Raw genomic sequence first — 22,725 nt, forward strand, 5'->3', positions numbered from 1 at the left:
GGTATTGACTGACTCCCATATCCTTTATTGTTGTTAGCCGTCATCGGCTTGCTTATGGATTTACTATCGTAGTTTTGTTTCTAAATTTATAGAGAACAAATGAACATCCACGACACATACCATATATTTATTACATACAACAAGTTTTGGCACAATATGAACGAAAGATCGTCCAATTCTAAACCAACTGTGTTGTTCAGCTTTCTTTCTCTTGTATTCCAATTCAATGTTATTTTTATTACTATTAAGAATGATTGTTACTAGTGCCGTTGATCTTTCAAAGTACTTAATCGATTAACTATTTGAATTTAATCAAATAATCGATAGATTAATATATTTTTGATCGATTTGAAAAAATGTTTTAAGATACTGTAATACACAATTATTGTTAAATTTAACTTGCGTTCGGTGATAAGCATAAGTATTAAATGTTGTATATATGTAAATATTGTATCGTTATATTACAAAATAGCTATTTTAATTATTTACTAACATATTTATTATGAGGCTTATAATTTATTGTGTCAGTTTCTCCGAGAATTTTTTAGACAAACCATAACAAAAGTATGAAGACTCATCTAATTAATACTGCTTCATCCATGATTTTAAACATGTGAGTGCATTCACATGCTCCGAGTTAAGCGCAACTGTACGTTTAGTAACAATGTTTCCTGCATCACTAAACGCGAAAAAACTTCTCCACGATCGTTCAATTTAAATCCAAATGTTTCATCGAGTTTACCTCTCAAATTCTCATATGACGTAATAGAGTTTACACTTTTCACAGACCACAGAAAACTGATTTTTTTTTTCTTTATCAAACTAAACACACAACCTTCATATACAAACTCAACACAGAAACTGCAACTGCAAAAGTACAGCGGTCGAAACAGAAGACTGGCCCCTATTGTAATCGAATTACCAGAGTTTAGAAAGAGAAGAAGATAGTTACGCTCTCACTTGCACACAGTGTACACATGGCTATTTTATAAGGGATGAGGGGGACGAATCCCAGAAAAGTATGTATTTTATACGCTAGGAAGATTAGCTGACAACAAGGTGAAAGTTTTCTTGGAAAACCATAAAACTTAATAAAGGTTTCGCATTGTGTTTCAACTTTCAATAGAGGTAGACTAGGTCACTGTCCTCATATCTGCATCACTTTCTGAAGTGTTTGTGCAAAGATTTTCCCTACGCTATCTTCTTTTCAGTTAGAAAATAACAGTACTGTTGCGCTTTTAAGCAAGCAATTTCCGAGAGAGGAATATTGTCGGAATTTTTAGTATGAGTTTGTATTAACAAAATAATAATTAATATCAACTACAACTGATTAATTTTAATCGACTCGATTTCTAGATTAAATATTTTTATCGATTAATCGATTATAGAAGCCATGTTAAGTATTAATTGTTTTAACTGCCTTACAGTATGTCCCTTTTTACTGGGTATATAAATTCGCGAATCTAGCGGAGGACATGGTAACCAATAAACAGCATAACGAGGAATTAATATCTTTCAAAGTGAGAAAGTTACGTAGTTACTTCCTTTTATAGGATATATATCGACTCTTAATCAATTACGCAGTTATTTAGAGTATATAAAATTGTAGATTAGCCTGTGGCTTCCTGGAATTCGTCTACCAGGTAGAGAAAACTTCGGAAAATCCCAACTAGATAATCACTCCAAGCGAGATTAGAACACACTTTGAGATGGGACTTCGAAACACAAGTCGCGCTCGTTACACTTGGATTATACCGATTACTCTTCATCTTAAGTCCGTCTATTACGTGAGTAAAATACAATATATAGGAAAAGCTGGGCAATGCTTAAGAAGAAAAAAAAAACGTAACAAATGTATTTATTTTATATTTATTACAAGTTTCAACTTCATTTTTAAATAAAAATTTATATGTATATAATTTTGCTTAGACAGGTTTAAAGGAATTATGTATATTATATTCCTCTAAACTTAGTATGTATATTTAACAAATTACAATAAATCTTACGTCATTAAAAGTTGTTTGTGATGCTTGTTCTTCCGAACCTCATAATCATGGAACTTGCGAAGATAAACATGTTTTGCAGAAAAAGACCCCAAGCGGGCCACAAAGGGAGAGGATCTGTAAAATACACAGTGAATTATGAATATATCTAACATGATAAATGCATCTTTATGCTGTATTTTAACTCAGTAACTCAATTTCACAAAAATATATTAAACTAAAAATAATATTTCTCGGGTTTGTATCTATGTTCTTTCGTAGATTTCATGCAGTGTCGTTACATGTATACTTCAAGAAGGGATCCGGAATTTTCGTCATCGATTTTTCGTCATCCGGTGATTTCGTCACATATATTACATTTTGCCACTCCAACATTTTGTCACCTCAATATTTTGTCACCAAATCACTTTTTTCATCACCATATTTTGTAATCAATTTAATTTCCTCATCACTATTCGCCACCACAATTTTTCTCCCATTCCTGTCGCTTCCCTTGATGATACCTATATAAAATGATACGTCATATAAAACCTCCTACTACATTGTGTTCATATTGTTTATTTCGTTTCCAAAGATACATTCATTTTTTGGATTCGAAATCTTCAAGTTACAGGGTTCATTGGTTTCAAAATCTTCAAGTTAAGATATGGCGGAATTATTTCGATTCGTAAAAAGTAATAGAGCAAGAGATAAGTTAATCGACATATAATGGACATACTGTATGTATACAAATCACAAATTTACGAAGACCGGGGTTGTATGGAGGTGTGATCAGCGCGACATTTGTAATTCACTATGACTATTTCCTCAGATAAGGAAACCATTATAAAAGGACCTACAGAGCATTCGAACCACTCAGCAAATTGGGGTAGAATTGGAGCTGCGGAATGTGTAGAAGCAATGAAAGCTGAAGCTGGAACTTCAGCCGAAGCTACGTCATCTATTTTACTACATACAATACTATTATTATTTTGGTGACGAAATGATGACAAAATGTGTATGATAACGAAATATATCCTCAGTGACAAAAAACATGACAAAATGTATTTGAAGACCAAAAAACTGACGACGAAAAATAGGTGAAAAACTGTAACGGTGACGAAATTTCCTGTTACGAAATGCCCTAGACTGAAGAGACTGTCTTGAGTACAATTAAATACCGTATATTAAAGACATAATAAGAGTGTTAGTAATAATAATATTTTATATAGCAGAAACTTCACATTGAACATCTCCAAAGATTAGATGGAGTATCAAATATTTAATAATAGGCTAATAATAATAATAATAATAATAATAATAATAATAATAATAATAATAATAATAGGCTAATAATAATAATAGGCTAATAATAATAATAGGCTAATAATAATAATAATAATAATAATAATAATAATAATAATAATAATAATAAACGAACATAAGAATAAGGGGTCTGACGTAGGTGAAAAAAAAAGACTAAATTGATTTATTCTAAATTTACTGTATTTAATATTGAACAAATTTATGAATATACTCTGTTAAAATTTTATCATAAAAATCGTAATAAGTTTATATTACAGGCACATAATCATGACACAAGACGAAATTATAATTCAACAGTTGTACAATATTACGTAGAAGTCCAATTCCAAACAGAAATTAATTTTTCAGAAAAGGGCTAAGACAGCCCAACCACTACTCTTTACAGAGGGGCGAGCAGAAGCAAGTGGGGGAAACCGGGATACACGTAAGCAAACGGATGTACAGTATCTGTGTGAAAATATGATTTAATATTGAAAGCTCTTTCTTCACTGGAAAACGCGACCATATTTCTGGAACGTATTATACTCACTAACTTATTACTGTTTACTATCACCGTAAGGCGACTTTGATTACATATGCGGCCTTGGTTCTGTGTGGAGGACGATTGAACTTCATTAGTAGGAGGAGTGGGAGTGAAATACATTAAAAAACTCGGGTACAATAAAAATTGAAGTAAAAATAAAACGATGTCCCTGTATAATTATTATATTGTATTAGTTCTTTAGAAATTAAAGGAAGGCACAAAAGTTTTGAAATTTACCTTGAAACTCGTCTACTTCCACTCGGTGGTGTTCAATCATGATCCAGATGGAGGCGATAAGGGCAGAGAATCCTATAAATAACCCCCAGAAGAGCCATATTCGCGCTCCGAGCCTACCACAACACGGGCTGGTAGAAGTGTTGTCTGTGGTGATCATATCGGTTGAAATGCTGTTGACCCTAGAAATAATAATGAAAATTAATAATCGAAATTAAAGACCAAGGAGTTTTTATCTACACTTACAGGCTATTATTAGGTTTTTTCACGGGAAGTTTCTGAGAGATTTTTCGTAAATGAAAGTGACTAGAAGTAGAGACGTGTTTATCCCTAGAAATTTTAATTTCCTCTGCCATTCGAATAGTACTGTAATTAAATGCATTTTAACGCGATTATAATTCATAACCTCTAAGCAACCTATGTACCCGAATAAGACGTTAAGTAAGGAATGTTCGAAGCTACGAGCTGCATATATATATATATATATATATATATATATATATATATATATATATATATATATGTGTGTGTGTGTGTGTGTGTGTGTGTGTGTGTGTGTGTGTATGATTCCATCATTCATTGTCTTCTGTCCAAGGGAGGTCCTTCACTGCAAACGTTGTATTCTCCAATCTTTCCTCATTTCCGCCTTCCTCTTTGTCTCCGCATATGAACCATATATCTTTGTCTATTACCTGATACTTACTTCTGCCACGAACCTTTCTCTCAGTCACCGTTTCTTCCACTTCATCCTTCAGTAGGTAGTTTCTAGAGACCGGCAAATCACACAAGACTCACGCCCGTACCCGGTTGCCGTCAGGCTTGGGTTCCGGTGACGCTACAAAGCAAGTTAATTTTTAGCCTGAACCCATTATAGGTTCAGTCCAGGCGGGACCCAAGAAAGCCTGCCTGTTTGCTCGTATTATAAGGTAGAGTGACTTGCATTCACGGAAGCCAATCTGCGCTGGTTAAGATGAAATAGTACTAGTTTGAAACCTAAGTTCGTTGGCTATTTAGTCACTTCAAAAATCTTTATCTTATGGTCCAACACGGCGGATATTTCTTGATTAAAGAAACAGTTTTATGATTTATTGCGCTACAGAATTCATAAAGTAATAAGACAATATTATACATTTCATATTCCTGCAAAGTGCATCTGACTCAACAAAATAGTAACATTTCGTAACTTGTGACTAGTTGAGAAGGGAGAGGAGAGGAGAGGAGAGGAGAGGAGAGGAGAGGAGAGGAGAGGAGAGGAGAGGAGAGGAGAGGAGAGGAGAGGAGGGGAGAGGAGAGGAGAGGAAAATATTTCATTGTAACTTTTTCTTTATCAACAATTAAAAACCTCATGAATACCTGTAAAATGTATGAAAGTTTTTCGTTCTTCAGAATATTGATTTGCTATTTAATTCTAGGGACTGATTTCTTTTTTATTCATGAAGCTGAAAGTTTGAATGGTTTACATTAAATTTATATTACTACGATGAAAAGGAAAGTACAAGTAATTTATAATAACTGTTGGCATTTAATGGATATTATATTGGAGAGAATTAGTTTTCTTTGTCTTTATTAACGGTATGTTTCAGAAGAACACATTAAGTTTTCAGTAGTTTATCTATATCTATAGGCTTCTTGTCAGGTTTGAATGACTTGGTTCATATTTATCATGCATCTGAAAGCAGCAGTCTGCTGCAGGTCGGCGGAACCCAACAGGCCTTTCGGGTCACTCTTAGGACTGTTTGGGAGTCACGTGCAACCACACTGCCTGCTTGCTTGAGAGGGAAGGTTGCAGGAGGGCGAACGATACGAAGCGTAAGCCCGCTCACGGACGTAAACAGTCATGGGCAAGCCTGATCGACAGTTTGCCGGCCCCTAGTAGTTTCTTCTTAGCCAGTGACCCTGCTAATTTATTTTTCTCTTTCTAATCAGCTTCATCATTATTCCTTCTTCATTCATTCTTGTTATAGTCAGGCAACATTCCAAACATAACGCTTCCGTTCTCTACTCGCGCATATCATTGTTCTACATGACTCAATTCCCACGCCAGTCTGACCGGTAGGAGCATTTGGTTTCTGCGCACTTTGAAATGCAAGTTGCCAAGCTATACCACAGCTTCGTTTCTTATTTTGTCTGTCCATTACGGACGTTCCATTCTGCTCCATATCCACATTTCAAATTCTTCCAGTCGTTTCTCATTACTTCGTCTTAATGTTCATGTTTCTGTTCCATACAATGTTACACTACACATGTAGCACTTCACTTGTATCATTCTTAGTTATTTTTCCAAAGATTTATAGAAAAAGCTTGCCTTAGTAGCAGCTTATGTTACTATTTAAAGTACACCCCAAGTACTTGAAGTTGTCCACTTGTTACACTGCCTCATTTCGAATTCTTTGTTTTCCTTTCAATAACCATGGTCTTCGTCTTGTTTGCATGTTATCTTCATCCCATACTGTTCATAGCTGTCATTTAGCTATAATTATTAATATATTAAAAAAGTTTTACAGAATATACCAAATTAATTGTTATTTTCTCCATTTGAGTTAAAATTTTGTTTTATTTTGTACTGTGTTTAAGTACGAGTTTAAACTAAAAATCAGTTTCTCAACTTTGTATCAAGTTCAAACGTAATTCGAATGTAAACCTTCTGTAGTGTAGGTTTAAACTGTTATTTATATGAAACATCATGCCATTACATATCTGTGATTTTTCTAATAAAATGTTAGTTTCGACTACTAATATTATACTTTAATATAAAAAATAGTTAATAGTAGTGACATTAGAAAGTGGAAGAATTTATTGATATCACTATGTTGCAAGAAACGTTTGGGCATATAGAGCCAATATTAGTTTAAACGAGTAGGCTGTAGTTTAAACTAGACGAGTGATAGAAATTTATGAAGAAAATGCGTGCACGTTTAAACTGAGTAGGGCCTACTAAAGTTGAACGGGTTTAATTTATACCAAGTTTAATTTAATTTGGATAAATTGGTCCATGTTACAAAATTATGTGTGTTGTATAAGACATCATTAACTTTTTTTTTTTTTTTTTTTTTCACTAAATGTTCTCTACAGGGCGATTCAAAAGGAATATTAAGTATTTGGGGGGGGGGTAGTATGGTCTATTCTGAGTGAAAAGTTCATATAAATCATGTGTCCAATTTCCAATAGGTGTGGAGATACAGCTGTTTGAATGTTAAGTATAAAAAGCCTTACAAATGGTATGAAGGCACGACAAATGACCACATACAAAGGAATAGTACGTGTCGCTCTGCTAAGAATGTCTAAGGACAGCAATGTCCGCGGATAAGGAGAGACTGCTGTACTTGAATTGTTGATACCTTTACACTTTGTAATAAGTTCGCTTTATGTAGAATTTCTCAGTTGTTTATGGGAATATACTTTACTCTTCGTATACCACACATACACACGAATGCAAGTAGTACATAATATAAAATCATCCGAGAAACTTTGGGGTTCGTCTCTGCGAAGCTCAAGGTTGTTACAAATGGACTGAATGGTTTCAATTATAGCTGGGGACGGAGCGAGTAGAACTGTTGAGTAACTCTGTTCTATCGGTTTATGTGCTTGGCAGCGGAGCACAGAAGTTACTCGGTTAACCGTAATCGTTACCGGTCAGTTCAAACGTTCGAACAGAGTTCACGTGTTTTACTCAGTTCTACCAGACAACAACGTAGGTACTATTGTATTTAAATATTTTCTGTTGCAGAACAAATTATTTCCTTATTCCAAGACGGGCTGAAACTCTAGTATTGAAGAGGAGTTCATTCTATTATATGACCTGTCAAGTGGGCCTAATGAACACTGCCAGTCTGAGCATATTACTGTACATAATAATAATAATAATAATAATAATAATAATAATAATAATAATAATAATAACCTCCGTGTTCATTAAAAGCCATAAGTATTATTACTGTTATTATTATGATTATTATTACTATTATTATTATTATTATTATTATTATTATTATTATTATTATTATTATATCAGAGTGTTTGATTAATGTGTTACCTCATCAGTCATCATTTTGTTTGTATTTATTTCTACGAATTATGTTACCTAATTACTTTCCTTTATCAATAATATTACTCTTCACCAAAGAGAACATGGTTGTATGGATGGCTAGTAATGTTATAAATAAATAAACATTATGTTCTTCAGTTCTAGATTCCACGTTTTATTGATTACTTTATCCATTTTCCGTAATAGTAAATAATTCTGTTTGTTATTTTTAAGTGCTTTAGGCAGCGCTTCATGGAGTCCGTTTATTTCTGTCTTCTTTTTTACTTAGCTGCAGCGTTTAACGTTTATCTCACATGTTAATTTCTTAGCTGTTAATATCATAAATTATTTTATCAATTTTATTTCATCTGCCATATATAACAACAATGAAGGTTAAATAGGCCTTTCATATAAAATAACTCCGCAAATAGTTGTAATCACGCATATAAAAATTGCAACCGCCATTTTGCAATGAAGAGAAATACTTTTTTTTCTCGTCAATTGGCAAAGCGAAAGCGCTTTACTATAACGCTTGTAAAACAGTGAATCTATCTAAATTTTAAATCTGCCGCCACAAATTTGTAGTCGGTACTGTACTCGTATCAACCGAGTAATGACGTCACATAACTGCTCCGAACATAACCGCTCCGTCCCCAGCCCTAGTTTCAATACGGTACCACACACACTAAAAGAAGTTGAGATCTGCATCAGTACCAATGCGAGCGTATCGCGGTATTACATCGACGACGGAATACTGATAAAGAAATCGCAGCCAACTGGAACTGATACAGTTTGAATGGTACAACTTGCATCTTGTATCGTGAGACACTTGTCTCCATGTAGATTGCAGATAGTGTAACATATCTCAGCGTGTACGGCCCGTTTAACCTATAGTGACGTGCACTTCACACAGCATCACCTTACACACTGCCAAAATTCCGGTTATTAGACGAGGCTTACCAAATAAACGACGTGTAATTATATATTAATTGCTTAATTTAAAATGTTAAATATGAGAGTAGTAAAGTAAAGTTATCCCTTTTGCAGGTCATGGAGATCCACAGGATAGCAGAGGAGATTAAGGCTTCCATCTTTACAGTCGCCATTAGTAACAGTAGGGATATCAGTCCTATGTGCTTACCGCCTATACTTCGAAAGAAAACTTCCTGGTGTTCAGTTTTGTTACATGCTAAGTGAACTATTGGAACAGATTCGGTCGGAAGGATTATACAGGGTGTTCCCAAATTAAACCGACAAACTTTGGGATCGAAAAGATAAACTTCTTTCAAACAGTTTTTGTTAAGGAACCCAGGGGCTGCGACGCTTCCTTTGAGAGCAAGACGGGTTTATGTCATTACATAGTTCGATCGTATAGGAAGGTATTGAAGTAACTTTTTACCTGAAAAGTGAATAAACAAATCGTTAATATTACAGGCACAATTTATTGACCCATACATACAGAAAAACACTCACTTCAGTATTAAATTAGCAGTATGGATCCATTGCTTCACTGTCTCATCACAACAAGTACTGGAACACACGTCCATTGACTTCCAGACAAGCATTGCATCCACGTGTCATACTTTGTCGTACCCTGCAAAGACGCCGGGTATTTCCCTGATTTCAGCTGCTGCGCAGACAATACGTCTTGTGAGATCTTCATCAGAGTTAAGAAGGGTTTCATAAACCACAGATAGTAATCAAATTGGGTTAATATATGATACAGGGAATAAACAAACGCGGTCGAAGAATGATACTGCGCTGACGAGTAAACAAACTGTATGGTAGCATTAAACCCCTCTTGCACTGAAACGAAGCGTCCGAGCCCATGGGTTCCTTCACAAAAAATGTTTGAAAGAAGGTTATCTATCCGATGCAAAAGTTTGTCGATCTAATTTAGACACACCCTGTGTGCATCTATTGAGAACAAAATGAACGACCCTTTCGGAAATCGAACGCGTGACCTTCTGGCTTCCAATGCAACACCTTAATCGCGACGCTACCGCGCGGTCGGATAATTGTAACACCAACGAAAATATTTTATTTTGTAATTGGTTTGATACACTATGTTGTAACCTAGTTGTATCGTACATAAATTAATTATGCAGATGGTAGCTATTATTGCAGTTCTAAGAACAAAAAAAGAAAAAAATGACAACATAGCACCCAAAAGTACAAAGTGCATTAGAGATAATATCAGATGAACGAAATTATTCCCACGAAATTGTTAAAGAAAATGGAAGATCAAAGCATATAGAAACCAGTTAACAACTATTTAAAATCCGATAAGGAAAAGAAAATTCGAATTATCCAGCAGAAAATGGAAAGATGAAATTGAGACGTGAAAAGTCCCATACACCCATATAGTGATATTATTGATTGTACGGTCAAAAGATCCGTACACTCGATTTAAGAGCAAATTATGTTAGAGTAATACATTCGTATGTTTAATTGACAAATAAATCCACATCTATCTAGCATACATATAGGGTGAAGGTTGGTAATATTGTGATACGAGTAATATTGTGATAGTTCTTTTTTAGAATTTATTACAATTTTACTGAGCGACAGAAGGACCGTTTTTGTGCAGCAACTTGTCCACAAACATTCCCTTAATACGTTGACGCAAAATTCCGATCGTCCTCTCGCTCAGTAAAATTGTTATAAATTTACAAAAAGAACTGCAATAATATTACTCATATCACAATCTTACCAAACTTTATCCTATATATATATATATATATATATATATGAAGCGTCCAATTCCAAAACTGTCTAAATCCATTTTTTTTTAAATTGAGATAATGGCGGTTTCGTAATCTACCTAAATGTCTCTAGCAATTTTCTAATGAATGTTGTGCCTAAATTTCCTCTCTGCTTCCATAAATAAGCTTCAAATATGACGAACACTGCAAACAATTAGGAAAAAAGTTATCAATTTTTGGCGTTTCCTGAAAATTGTTAGGAATGAATGTAGACAGTTTTGGAATTGGAGGCTTCAATATATGTACTTAGTTACTTACTTACTTACTGGCTTTTAAGGAACCCGGAGGTTCATTGCCGCCCTCACATAAGCCCGCCATTGGTCCCTATCCTGAGCAAGATTAATCCAGTCTCTACCATCACATCCCACCTCCCTCAAATCCATATTAATATTATCTTCCCACCTACGTCTTTTTCCCTCCGGCCTCCCAACTAACACTCTATATGCATTTCTGGATTCGCCCATACGTGCTACATGTCCTGCCCATCTCAAACGTCTGGATTTTATGTTCCTAATTATGTCAGGTGAAGAATACAATGCGTGCAGCTCTGCGTTGTGTAACTTCGTATATATATATATATATATATATATATATATATATATATATATATATTGGAAGTGAGATAATCCTGCAGAGTGAAAGGGACGATAGTGTACACTTAAAGGAATACAAAACCTATATTATATTTCGTGATTAAATGCGTGGTTAATTAGAAAATTTAGTTGGATCTTTCAACTGTCTGGCAACATCGCCGCTAACACAGACATCTTTCTTTTCGCAATGCAGATGTAAGATATCAACGAACTCAGGTCTGTCTCTGTACACAAACCTCCCTCTCTCGCTACGACATTGCAGTCGGCTCGCATCGTTCAGTGGCTTGGAATTAGTGGTTTTTAAATTAAATTTACACGAAAACCGTCTACGCTCTTGAAATACGCCCGAGAAGTAAATGATGCTTTATTAGATCTTTTATCGATATACACAAAAATCACGGTCCTACTCGTAATAGTTACCGAATAAGATAGTGTTAAATATTTGGGAGGGGGGGGAACATTTTTTTCTGAGGAAACTGTGAACATTCCACCAATATTATGGTATTACACTTTTTTGTTATATACAACATGAGCTATTCGCTCTGAAAATCTGAATGGTTATTTCACTTCCACTCTGTATATATATACACACATACATATATATGTATTATATATATGTATATATATAATATATACACAGAGTGAACCGTAATACAATTTTGGTCGTTTTTGCTTCCTGTTCGAGATAAAAATTATTTCATATAAAACATTTCATAGCTTGTTTTGGGAATGCCATTGATTGAATTTACAATAAGCTCAATCAATTTAAGAGAATAGTTTATTATGATAATAAGTGATTGAAGCAATTTTAGTTTTGTCCTTTAATTGTGGAGAAATTTGATCCGAACAAACGTAACACTGAAAAATTCCTTTGCAGAACGAAAAGTTACACACACACACACGCACACGCACACGCACACAGATATATATATATATATATATATATATATATATATATATATACGCTCACATATATTATTGCTATTGACTTTTATATCATATATAATTAGAAGGACGAGGTATTAGTAATGCTTGAACTAGCATGGTAATTGGTGACTCAGCAGTGGAACCTACTCTCCACCCGACGGGAGGGGTGGCCTACACCTCAGACCGTTGGCCAGACGGTGGCGTACATCTCTGACCGTTTGAGGGGGGAATGTAGGGGGGGGCTGTTGGGGTGGAATGGTACACGAACTTAGAGGGATGGCGGGACTGGTCGTTAAGGTGTTGGGGGTTAGGTCGGGTCGGCATGGGTGCGGTCATTGGGCTACAACTCATCCCGGGGGCGCTCAATAGACCTCAGGTCACGGTGCATAGAGATGTTCCCCTCCCGACCTCATAGAGAAAAAAAAATGCTTGAACCATCTCATAAAACATTAAAGCTATATCCTTACATATTCTGTGTAGAATAATAATTATATCAAAAGGAAATACCGTCGTCTCCCTTATCTTAATATGTATTTTAATATTAATTATTTATTTAATTATGCATCGCAATATATGAGCATTTATGGAAAGACGATGGCAGGGGTCGGCCTCGGTAGCGTAGTCGGTATAGCGCTGGCCTTCTGTGCTCGAGGTTGCGGGTTCGATCTCGGCCCAGGTCGATGGCATTTAAGTGTGTTTAAATGCTACAGGCACATATCAGTAGATTTACTGGCATGTAAAAACTCCTGTGGGACAAAATTTCGGCACACTGGCGACGCTGATATAATCTATGCAGTTACGAGCGTCGTTAAATAAACCATAATTTAAATTTTAAATTTTTAAGATGACAGGGGGACCTAAAATACTGGAGGAAACGTTTCTTGGGACAGCTTTTCGTGCCAAAAATATCAAAGGCAATGACGAGAATCGAAGTCTTAGCTTTTCAGTTAGAAGTCTCCGTTATTTGAATGTTCTACAGTTAAGTCACCCTCATTGAGATACTATGTACTTTAATATCTGAGATTTTTGTAATCATTTTTAGAATAAATTCATTAAATATGCTAGCTGAAATATCGTATCGTATAAGAGTTGAATACCACTGCGTGAAAAAAACGCTTGGTGAGTATATTATAAATTACATTTCTAATGATGACTAATTACACACTTTTTTCTTCTCAAGAGAGAGCAATTTGCAAAGTCTCACAGACTCCAGACGGAAGATACCACCAAGAAGATTTAGGATTTACTAACACCGGGTTAAGGACCTCCAACCTGTGGATTTCTAAAGACGCTCAACTACAAGGGAAGTGATACGTCATAACATTATTTGTGTTTGCATACCGTCTCTTAAAGTATATATATTTTTATTAATTGTGAAAATCTTTTTCTCGCTTAAGCTGTCTAAGTGGCAGATCTTACATTGCTAGTGTTTCATTAGAGACCGTATATTAATGAGAAATATACGTGATGTTGAAAATAATTGCATTCGAGATTTTCGCCGAAATACACATAGAACTCTTCTTTATTCTCCTTTGGCCTTACTCTATGTTTTTATGACAGTATGCCATATTAAGTTACGTCCTTAGACATCACTAAACAGGAGTGCATTTATATATTTTCGATATTTTCGTTTAAAATAACATATATGTATGATAACAAATAAAAATCAGATAAAAATGTGGATGAAATAAAATATCACATAACTAATAAAATCTTGATATTTGTTGATAATGTGATTAATGCATGATTGTTTTTTATGTTTCTTGTATTTATATCATTAGATTGTCTTTCCCCATAACTTTTTAAATAATACGTAATTGGTTGGCCTGTTATGCTCACATCTTAAAATAAAATAAAATAAAATAAAATAAAATAAAATAAAATAAAAGCATACTGCATCATACAAATAGAGTGGTAAATTATAATGAGGACATTCTCATCTGAATCCAGTTTATAAATTATTCACTCGTATTACCTGCAACTTCGTGCCGCTTTTCTGGATCTCGCTATGCAGTTGGACACGCGACGCATGATAGGTGGTCACCAAATTTACTAATGACAGTAATGTGTCACCATTATTACGTCTATCGCACGGAATTACAACATAATCTGTTTTGTTCGTGTAAAGATTAAAACGCCATTATTGGTTCACAACATAAAATGGCATGTCTGTGTAGCTGATAGCAAGACGACTGGCAATTATTTCGCTTTCATAGTATTTTGTTCAATAACTTATTTATTATTCTTCGAATATACTTAATTACCGGCAATTACTTAGCATATGTATGGATCATATACGGAGACTAAAGCCTGGTTCAGACGGTGCGTGTTTCTGTGATGGATTCCAAGGTGGCTGCGGGGATGGGTAGCCTGCGTGCTCACTGGCTGGTTCCCGTGTTGCCTATGGTGATGGTAGTTGTTCACACGGAGCTGGCTCTTTTCACAGTTCAAATGGGAAAATCATCTGCTGCTTCATCTGTTGCCAACACTCATGGTCAAAAAGAAACTAAATCGTGAGTGGAAAACAACTAGAGTCCTACATTAACAGTAGTAAATGTCGTAAGAAAGTAATTAAGCCATAAGTGCAAAACAGCTAAAGTCCGATATTTAATTGTTGTTTCTTAGAAACTAGAGAATATAGAAAAAACAGGTTTAGTTGGAAAACAACGAACATGGCGACATGATTTCAGTGGTGATATTATATGATCATCTTTGGTTTTCAGCCTGCAAACCATCGCGAAAAATAGCAAGGAACCTACCCTCAAAATCCAGCAAGCTAGCCATCCACGGAGCCACCAGAGCGCATTACTTCCGGCGAGTGACCACGCAGGCTACCCATCCGCGCAGCCACCTTGGAATCCATCACAAAAACACGCACCGTCTGAACCGGGCTTAAGAGAAAAGCGGAAAATAGGAAAGAGTGGAGAATGCTGCGTTTGCAATGGAAGACCTGCCCTTTGGCAGAACACTATGAATGAACGAATTTGGGATATTTTCAATTTTTTAGACACATTCCTGCACAAAAATTATACTTTATTGCTCATATTCACTTTTGTAGATCTCCGTAATCCCCTTCTTCCAATCCCTGTAAGTTCGCCGCTGTGGAGTAACGATTAACATGCCTGACCGTGAAAAGAGTGGGCCCAGGTTCAATCAATTCTGTTTGGAACAAGTTACCTGACTGAGGTTTTTGGGGGTTTTCCCTCAACCCATTAAGAGCAAATGCGAGGCAACTTTCGGCGCTGGACCTTGGACTCATTTCACTGGTATTATCACCTTCATTTCACTCAGATACTAGATAACCATATCAGTTAATAAAGCGCCGTAAAATAACCAACCATAAAAAAGAATCCCTTCATCATATATACTATTCCTTATAATATATACAACTGATCTTGTCGGGTCTTTTTGTTTCTTCCTGATGGGAATTCATTGAAGTATCTTCTTAGTAATTCTGAGATTTTATTGCCTCTTTATGAATAATTTCATCATCATCATCATCATCATCATCATCATCATCATCATCATCAACTTTACGGTATAAACCATAGCCTGCTGCAATTCAATAGTTCACTGTTTTCTAGATCTGCCCTGTCGTTTCGTCCTTTTGGTATGCATTTTCATATAACTTTAGGATATACTGTCTTTTACTAAGATCGGGGACATGGAAGGGTAATAAAATTGTCAACGAAGAAGGAGAGCTCCTTTGTCCACTGTGAGGAGAAAAGGACTCCTGGACACATATTTTATTGCAGTGTGTCGAATTGCAACATCAGGAAAAAATATCCACCACCCTCGATGCTAAGTCACAGTAGGAGTTCGCTTGCTTGTTTTGACCTCTTGGGGAATAGAGAATGGGAACAAAAGACTGGATTGTTCCTCTTGAAGGCGAGACAGATTAGAACTTCAGCTGTTGAAGTTTGTGATGCAAACTGACGAAGGGATACTCAATTATACACTTTTATGCCTGTTTAGGTTAGGATATATTATATAATGTGTTTTGTTTGTGCCATTTTCATTTTAATCTGTATTATTTTGTAGAGTGGTTGGATGTAAATGTAGGTAATGTGAAACCTACAAAGTAGGACTTGTTTTACACAGCACGTACGGTCAGAAGACCCGTGCATGGAATTTAAAAGAAAATTCTGTTAATATAGTAGGTACATCTGTATGTGTAATATTGCTCAATAAATCCATCTATGTATCTACTTTCTGTTCTTTGCAAATGCTCAATCCATTCCATTCTGTATTCTTTTATATGTGGAAGTGTTACCGGTGCTAGTCGTCGGGCGTTATTTTGGCCAGACTTGTTAGCTTGCGGGGGCAGTCGGAGGGCGCTCAGTTGGCGAAATCCGCTGGGATTTAGTGACAGTTAGAAAAGGCAAAATATGTCAGCTATGATTTGAATTTTGGATTACATCCTCCTTCGTATATGCACAGAAGTAATAAATTTGACGGACGGCTGGAGCATCAGTAATTAATGCTGTAGTCTGGTCTAACTCCCAGCTAGTCCAATTGTGATTTATGGTGGACAACTGTTTCTAAAGTTACTTTGGCGATTATTCTTGCTTTTCCGCCATTATTTAGCATTTTCTCCGAATCTCACAACTATCGACATACAATGCAGCGGAAAATTACTGTACTATATGATTTTTTAAGAGATCAACTCCATGATATAATGGCAGAAGCTTCATAGGCGAAATAAATGTAGATATAGTCTGTAATTGACGTCGATGTCTGAGTCTTCTTTATAAAAACAATGTCAATAATGACTGCTATTGCTCTGCATAAAGACCTTTCAGTTTTAGGAATAATTAAAGTTTAATGACGTGAAAGAATAGATACGAATTGACTGAAGAAAAGAGCCTTTAATGGAAAGAGTAATGCATATTTTAGTATTTTAGTGTAATATCATCTATTTTAGGAGAATTTTGTACCTTTATCTGGCCGCCTTACTGTTTTACGTCAATTATGCGAGAGAAAGTGCTCAACATTGTCGTAATGAATATTTGTTCGGCGTAATTAATTTTATTACGAAATATTTTCAATTTACTTATTAAGCAATTACTTTTTTCTAAATGTGTAAAATAGAATTAAAATATTCACATATAAATTACTTTATTCCTTTATATTTAATTCCTTTTTTTGTTTTATTCTTGCCTTCATTCTTTATTTCTCTCTTCGCCTTTACATTTTTTCTTTGTTGTTTATTTTTCCTTCCATAAGTTTCGTCTTTTACTTTTTCCAGCCTTTCATTTATTTTTCTTTCTCTGCTCTTTCTAGTATTTTATTGTTAGCTTCATCAATTTTTTGTCTTTTGTTATCGATATGTGTTATTCCGTAATTTCATAGGAGCTAATATTTCGTCCTTCATTTATTCGTTCGATATTCCCTTCTTTTCTTTTCTTTCTTTCTTTCTGTCTGTCTTTCTTTCTTTCTTTCTTTCTTTCTTTCTTTCTTTCTTTCTTTCTTTCTTTCATAATATTCTTCAAAACAAAGTCGATTAGATTTCTCAATCTCCATCTATGTCTGTTTCCATTATAATCTCCTCTAATTTAGTTTTAGTTAAATGTAGACCTACTATTTATTTTGGCCATTCGTTCAGAAATTTATATGATCATTATCATTTTAATAGCATACGTTTTCTTGCTAATATTATGTGTTTTATTACTAAATTTTGTTTCACATCTGTTTTGATATTGAGATAAATAAATGTTTTATTATTTTTGTTGATGACCAAATAATCATAGGCACTGAAAGGAATGAAAGTGGACTAAAAGAAAGTGCGTTTAAAATTAATAAAATAGCTAGTGATTTAAACGTGTAAATGCCTAAAATTAAAAAAAAAAATGACGGTCGCATTTTTAATCCCATTCAACAGGACTTAAGATGGCCGTGTAACTCAGTTGGTAGAGCAGCTGACTACGAACTGGACTCGAGCCCCGCTTGTGACGGGATTTTCTCGTGCCCAAACTTCCAGAACGGCACCGAGGTTCATTCAGCCTGCTATCAAATCAGTACTGGGCCTTTCCTGGGGGTAAAAAGGTGGCCAATGCGTAGTGCCGATCACATCACCTCATTCTAGTGACGATGTCAAAGAATGTATGGAGCTCAACCTCCATGCCCCCCTCCCCCATGTGCCTCATGACTTGTCTGGGAGTACCTTTACTTTTCCCTTTACCAATATTTAAAATAATGTTAAAACAACAAACTATCGGTAAGAAATGCAGTTAAATATGTGTCTTGTAATGTAACTTATATAGAGAATTGTGAAACATACAAATAAATTCAATTATTTCACTTGGACCATAGTACTCGTATGTCGAACCTTTCAGAAGAAGAGAGTGAAGGAACGTTAGTGAAATTTTATACAGTATTAGCTTGCCTGCAGTGGTATATGTGTGAAAATACACATTTCAGACATTAAAAATATAGGTAACCGGAAAAGTATACTTTTAAGCATTATGGCAGGCTGTAGATAGACTATACCGGTACCTGAAAGCAGAAGCCAGAATAGAATTAAAATGCAAAAGTATACGAGTATAATGAAAGTTGAAGACAGTATGTATGACGTATGCTATCGACAGAAATTACAATAACTGCAATGTACTATAACTTATAATTCGTCTTGATGGATCGCCTTGTGTGTTTTCTCACTAGGTGGCCCAGGTTTTATTCTCGACATAGTTAATGAAGAATGTGGCAAGACAAGACTTACATTTCTTGTTTGAAATTATCGGCCATATCGCCTCCCATTGTAATGGTATAGCCATAGCCTAATATATACAGTCACGAAGCTCAATACGTAGTAAATATGCATCCATAGGTAGTTGGTAACCACTAGGATCGCTACTATCGCCTCATTACAGACAGTGCGAAATAGTACCTGCACAGTCTATTGTTCCTAGTACCCTCATAAACTCAAGCTTCGTGACTGTATATACTAGACTGTGGTATAACCTTTTGAATTATTCTGTCTGTTTTCTTCCTCCTTGCACTTTAGCTTATTTAGTGTTATCACTTACTATCATTATTAGGCAACTATGTAGCAGAGCTTGGCGCTATGGACCCTCATGCCAACGTGAGTGCGTCGTGTGAAACGACTCGAGATAAATCTAGTTCTGTACGAGGTTAAGAAACTTTCCAATTATCTATCTTAATGAATATTTGTCCGGTGTAATTAATTTTATTACGAAATATTTTCAATTTACTTATTAAGCAATTACTTTTTTCTAAATGTTTATCCATCTTTTGTGTTCCTTTAGCACTTTTAGAAATTTAATTTGAGTTGAAATTCAAGTGTGATAATTATAAGACGTAGAGTCGATGCAGTTCTTGATCTGCAGATGCAAGTAATATTATTTATTAGGCAATATTACTTTATTTCTTTCTTACTCTGGTTAAGCTCCTCTTTTAGTCCGACTTATACACCATAGCGGATAGGAAAGGGAGATTTATATGATCGTCCACTAGACATGTCACAAATGGCGGGCCTCTCTGGTCATCGGATCGGTATGACGCAGTGCCACAGCAGAGCCATCACAATACAATGAACAAACATCCAGTCCTGTGAACGGATGAAAAAGTTTTTTCATTGCCTACCACGCCAGGAATCAAAACTCGGACTATTGGTATTTGGTTAGAAAACGCACACGTTACGCATATAGCCACAGAGACGAACAATGTAACTTATAAAGTAATATATAGGCTAGTTTCTTATACAGGAATGAAACCGTGTGTCTAATATTGTGTTAAACAACTCACATGATCAAAGAAACAGTGCCAAATATTCCACAGAAATGATGTGTCTTGTCTAAGTAAGGCGTTGATGGATGATGTGCTTCAACATCGAAAATGATCCACCATCCTGACCAGAACTGCAAAGAAAAGTTAAGAATTAAAAGAAACAATGAGAGAAATCATTTATTATATTTTGTGCTCGTGTAATTCTGTGCAAGTGTTTCTTTTAATTGAGTCTGTCTTGATTTATTCGAATACTATCGTTTCTTACTGATTCATTGAAGGTCAGTTATTTACTGATATAGAATATTATATTTTTTCTTCGTATGCTCTCCTAAATACTCACATTAATTTTCATGTTCTATAGTTTTCCGCCCAGAGCTAGTAGACGAAGTAGTTTCCTTTATGTGCGTTACATTAAGTTAGTTTCTGTGTACCGGTAATGTGTAACTACAAACATTATGAAACATGTGGTTTGAGTCCTCCTGATACAAAATTTTGTACTCCTATGGTCTGTAGTTCTCCGCGTAGACCTGGTTAAGTAGGCACAGTTTAGTTATGAGTAGACCTGGGATTATAGACACTAAAAATGTAGGCCTGTGTTTAGGTAGTACCTAAAATAAGCTCATAAAATAATAAAATGGAGAGTTAAAATGTTATAAACCTAATAGGTTCCCAAAATTGTATTTACTTCTAAGAAGCAAAAGTTACTCGTATAATCTTTTCCAAACTGTCCATGCTCAAACAGTCTTTTGTAGCAGTCCAATTGTGTCTCTCGTACGTTTCCCCTTCCTGAAGCCAAACTGCTCTTCTTCCAAATGTTCTTCCATCTTAGAATATTTATAATACAAACTCCTTAATAATGAGAGGTTCGAGAGTAAAACATGGTAAGTGACGTTTTAGTGTTTTGAAGTTACACAGCCACCGGCGTGGCTCAGTCGGTTAAGGCGCTTGTCTGCCGGTTTGAAGTTGCGTTCGGGCGCGGGTTCGATCCCCGCTTGGGCTGATTACCTGGTTGGGTTTTTTCCGAGGTTTTTCCCAACCGTAATGTAAATACAAGGTAATCTCTGGCGAATCCTCGGTCTCATCTCGCCAAATATCGTCTCGCTATCACCAATCTCATCGGCGCTAAATAACCTAGTAGTTGATACAGCGTCGTTAAATAACCAACTAAAATAAAAAAAAATTGAAGTTACATGTAGGTAAACGCAACAGTTTGTATAATTACCAGGAAAGTAAAGTCTATATACTTCTGCCATCTGTTGATATGCTGGAAAACTAACTACTGCATTATTATAAGCAGAATGTAAGATACCATATTACACGCTACATATCTCAGTTTTAGCCAAAATGTCAGTTAACTTACCATGTTTCACGCTCGAGCCCTTCAATTTTTCACTGAAAAAAGTTGCCATATTTGATATGCATGATTTTCCGAATAAATTGACTCGTACCTAGGTATAGAATATGAACGAAATTTGTCCAGTAGTTTAGAAGAAATCGGTGTACAGAGGCAGACAGATAGACCGTCATTTTTGTTATTAGAGATGCTGAAAATATAGGTTATATTTAAGTACTCGCGAATATTTACAAATAGGCCTATATTTTTTTTTACAGAGTCACAATACTTTGTCTTTTACACTGCGCACGACGACGAAGTAAAATTATTTATTTATTAAAAATAGCCTATTAACACAATTCAAAGATAAAGACGAGATATGAAGAATACAGGTAAAATATGAAGTGTGACAGTCTTGTTATATATACGCTATACAAAATATCATACTCGGGATATGATGTTGTTAATTTTCACATTTAATTTAATATTTTCAGTTCGTTTGAAGATTAACATACTCATATTTATCATTCTGGGAAGCAGTCTGGTTTCAGGCATTGCTTTTCAATATGATATCATAATATTATTTTAATTAAGCTATTAAACTTATAGCGGATAACTTGATTTCGATCACGATAACACAGAAAATAGACCACAAGTGGTATAATATGTATATCATCAGGACAGAGATAAATTTTAGATCGTTTCTTGTCAAAAATATAAACTTGTAATCTACGGTATCGACTATAGAAAATAACTAATTCTAATTTGACCTAACAATCCGTAAGTTCAAATTCAGATATCGTAAATAACTTCCATGTCACCTAATGTTATAAAATTGATATAAATTTAATTAACCTTCATGGATTTAGCTAAAATTTAGTCAACTGTATCATTCGGGTTGCATTAAAAGATATCGATTATTCAATTTATGCTCACCAAAATTCCAGCTGTAAGAGCAATCAAAGAATTTCTTGTTCGTTCCTCGCGAAACCATTCACAAATTTTAAAATTACATTTTTCCGCGGATCCATCCATTTCCTAAGAAACACTTCCAATTTACTGGTCTAAACATGTGAATTATCTTCACTCTTATCTATGGAGCTAATGACAAGAATGTGTAACTGATTCCATTTGTAATAATTGGCCTTCTTTGAAATTACATTCGGCCATTCTTCAACACATTTCACAATCTCGTGCACCTAAATATCAGTGGATGACAGTTAACTTATAAACATTGAATTTAAGTCGGGGATTATCACCGACGAAGCTTAG

At 35.1% G+C, this 22,725-nt stretch overlaps 2 protein-coding genes across 4 annotated transcripts in view; one reads left to right on the forward strand and one right to left on the reverse strand.

Annotated features, from left to right (window-relative positions):
• The window catches only part of LOC138697948 (A-type potassium channel modulatory protein KCNIP1), a 749,900-nt gene that overhangs the window by 592,152 nt on the left and 135,023 nt on the right, over positions 1-22,725 (forward strand). The window lies entirely within an intron of this gene.
• On the reverse strand, positions 1,899-22,569 carry LOC138698842 (transmembrane protein 50B-like). The gene is made up of 4 exons (XM_069825060.1): positions 22,390-22,569; positions 20,139-20,251; positions 4,069-4,247; positions 1,899-2,120 (listed from the first exon to the last, which is right to left on the reverse strand). Exons 1-4 carry the CDS (start codon positions 22,486-22,488, stop codon positions 2,011-2,013), a joined length of 501 nt encoding a protein of 166 aa, XP_069681161.1. The 5' UTR covers positions 22,489-22,569; the 3' UTR covers positions 1,899-2,010.

Source organism: Periplaneta americana, chromosome 4 (assembly GCF_040183065.1).
Source record: "Periplaneta americana isolate PAMFEO1 chromosome 4, P.americana_PAMFEO1_priV1, whole genome shotgun sequence".
Classification (NCBI taxonomy): domain Eukaryota; kingdom Metazoa; phylum Arthropoda; class Insecta; order Blattodea; family Blattidae; genus Periplaneta; species Periplaneta americana.

Coding starts and splice junctions, on each gene's coding strand:
- LOC138698842 (XM_069825060.1), bottom strand. CDS start 22,488: ATGGATGGATCCGCGGAAAAATGTAATTTTAAAATTTGTGAATGGTTT. Junction 20,252..22,389: donor CTCTTACAGCTGGAATTTTG/GTGAGCATAAAT, acceptor TTTTCTTTGCAG/TTCTGGTCAGGATGGTGGAT. Junction 2,121..4,068: donor GGAAGTAGACGAGTTTCAAG/GTAAATTTCAAA, acceptor TGTATTTTACAG/ATCCTCTCCCTTTGTGGCCC.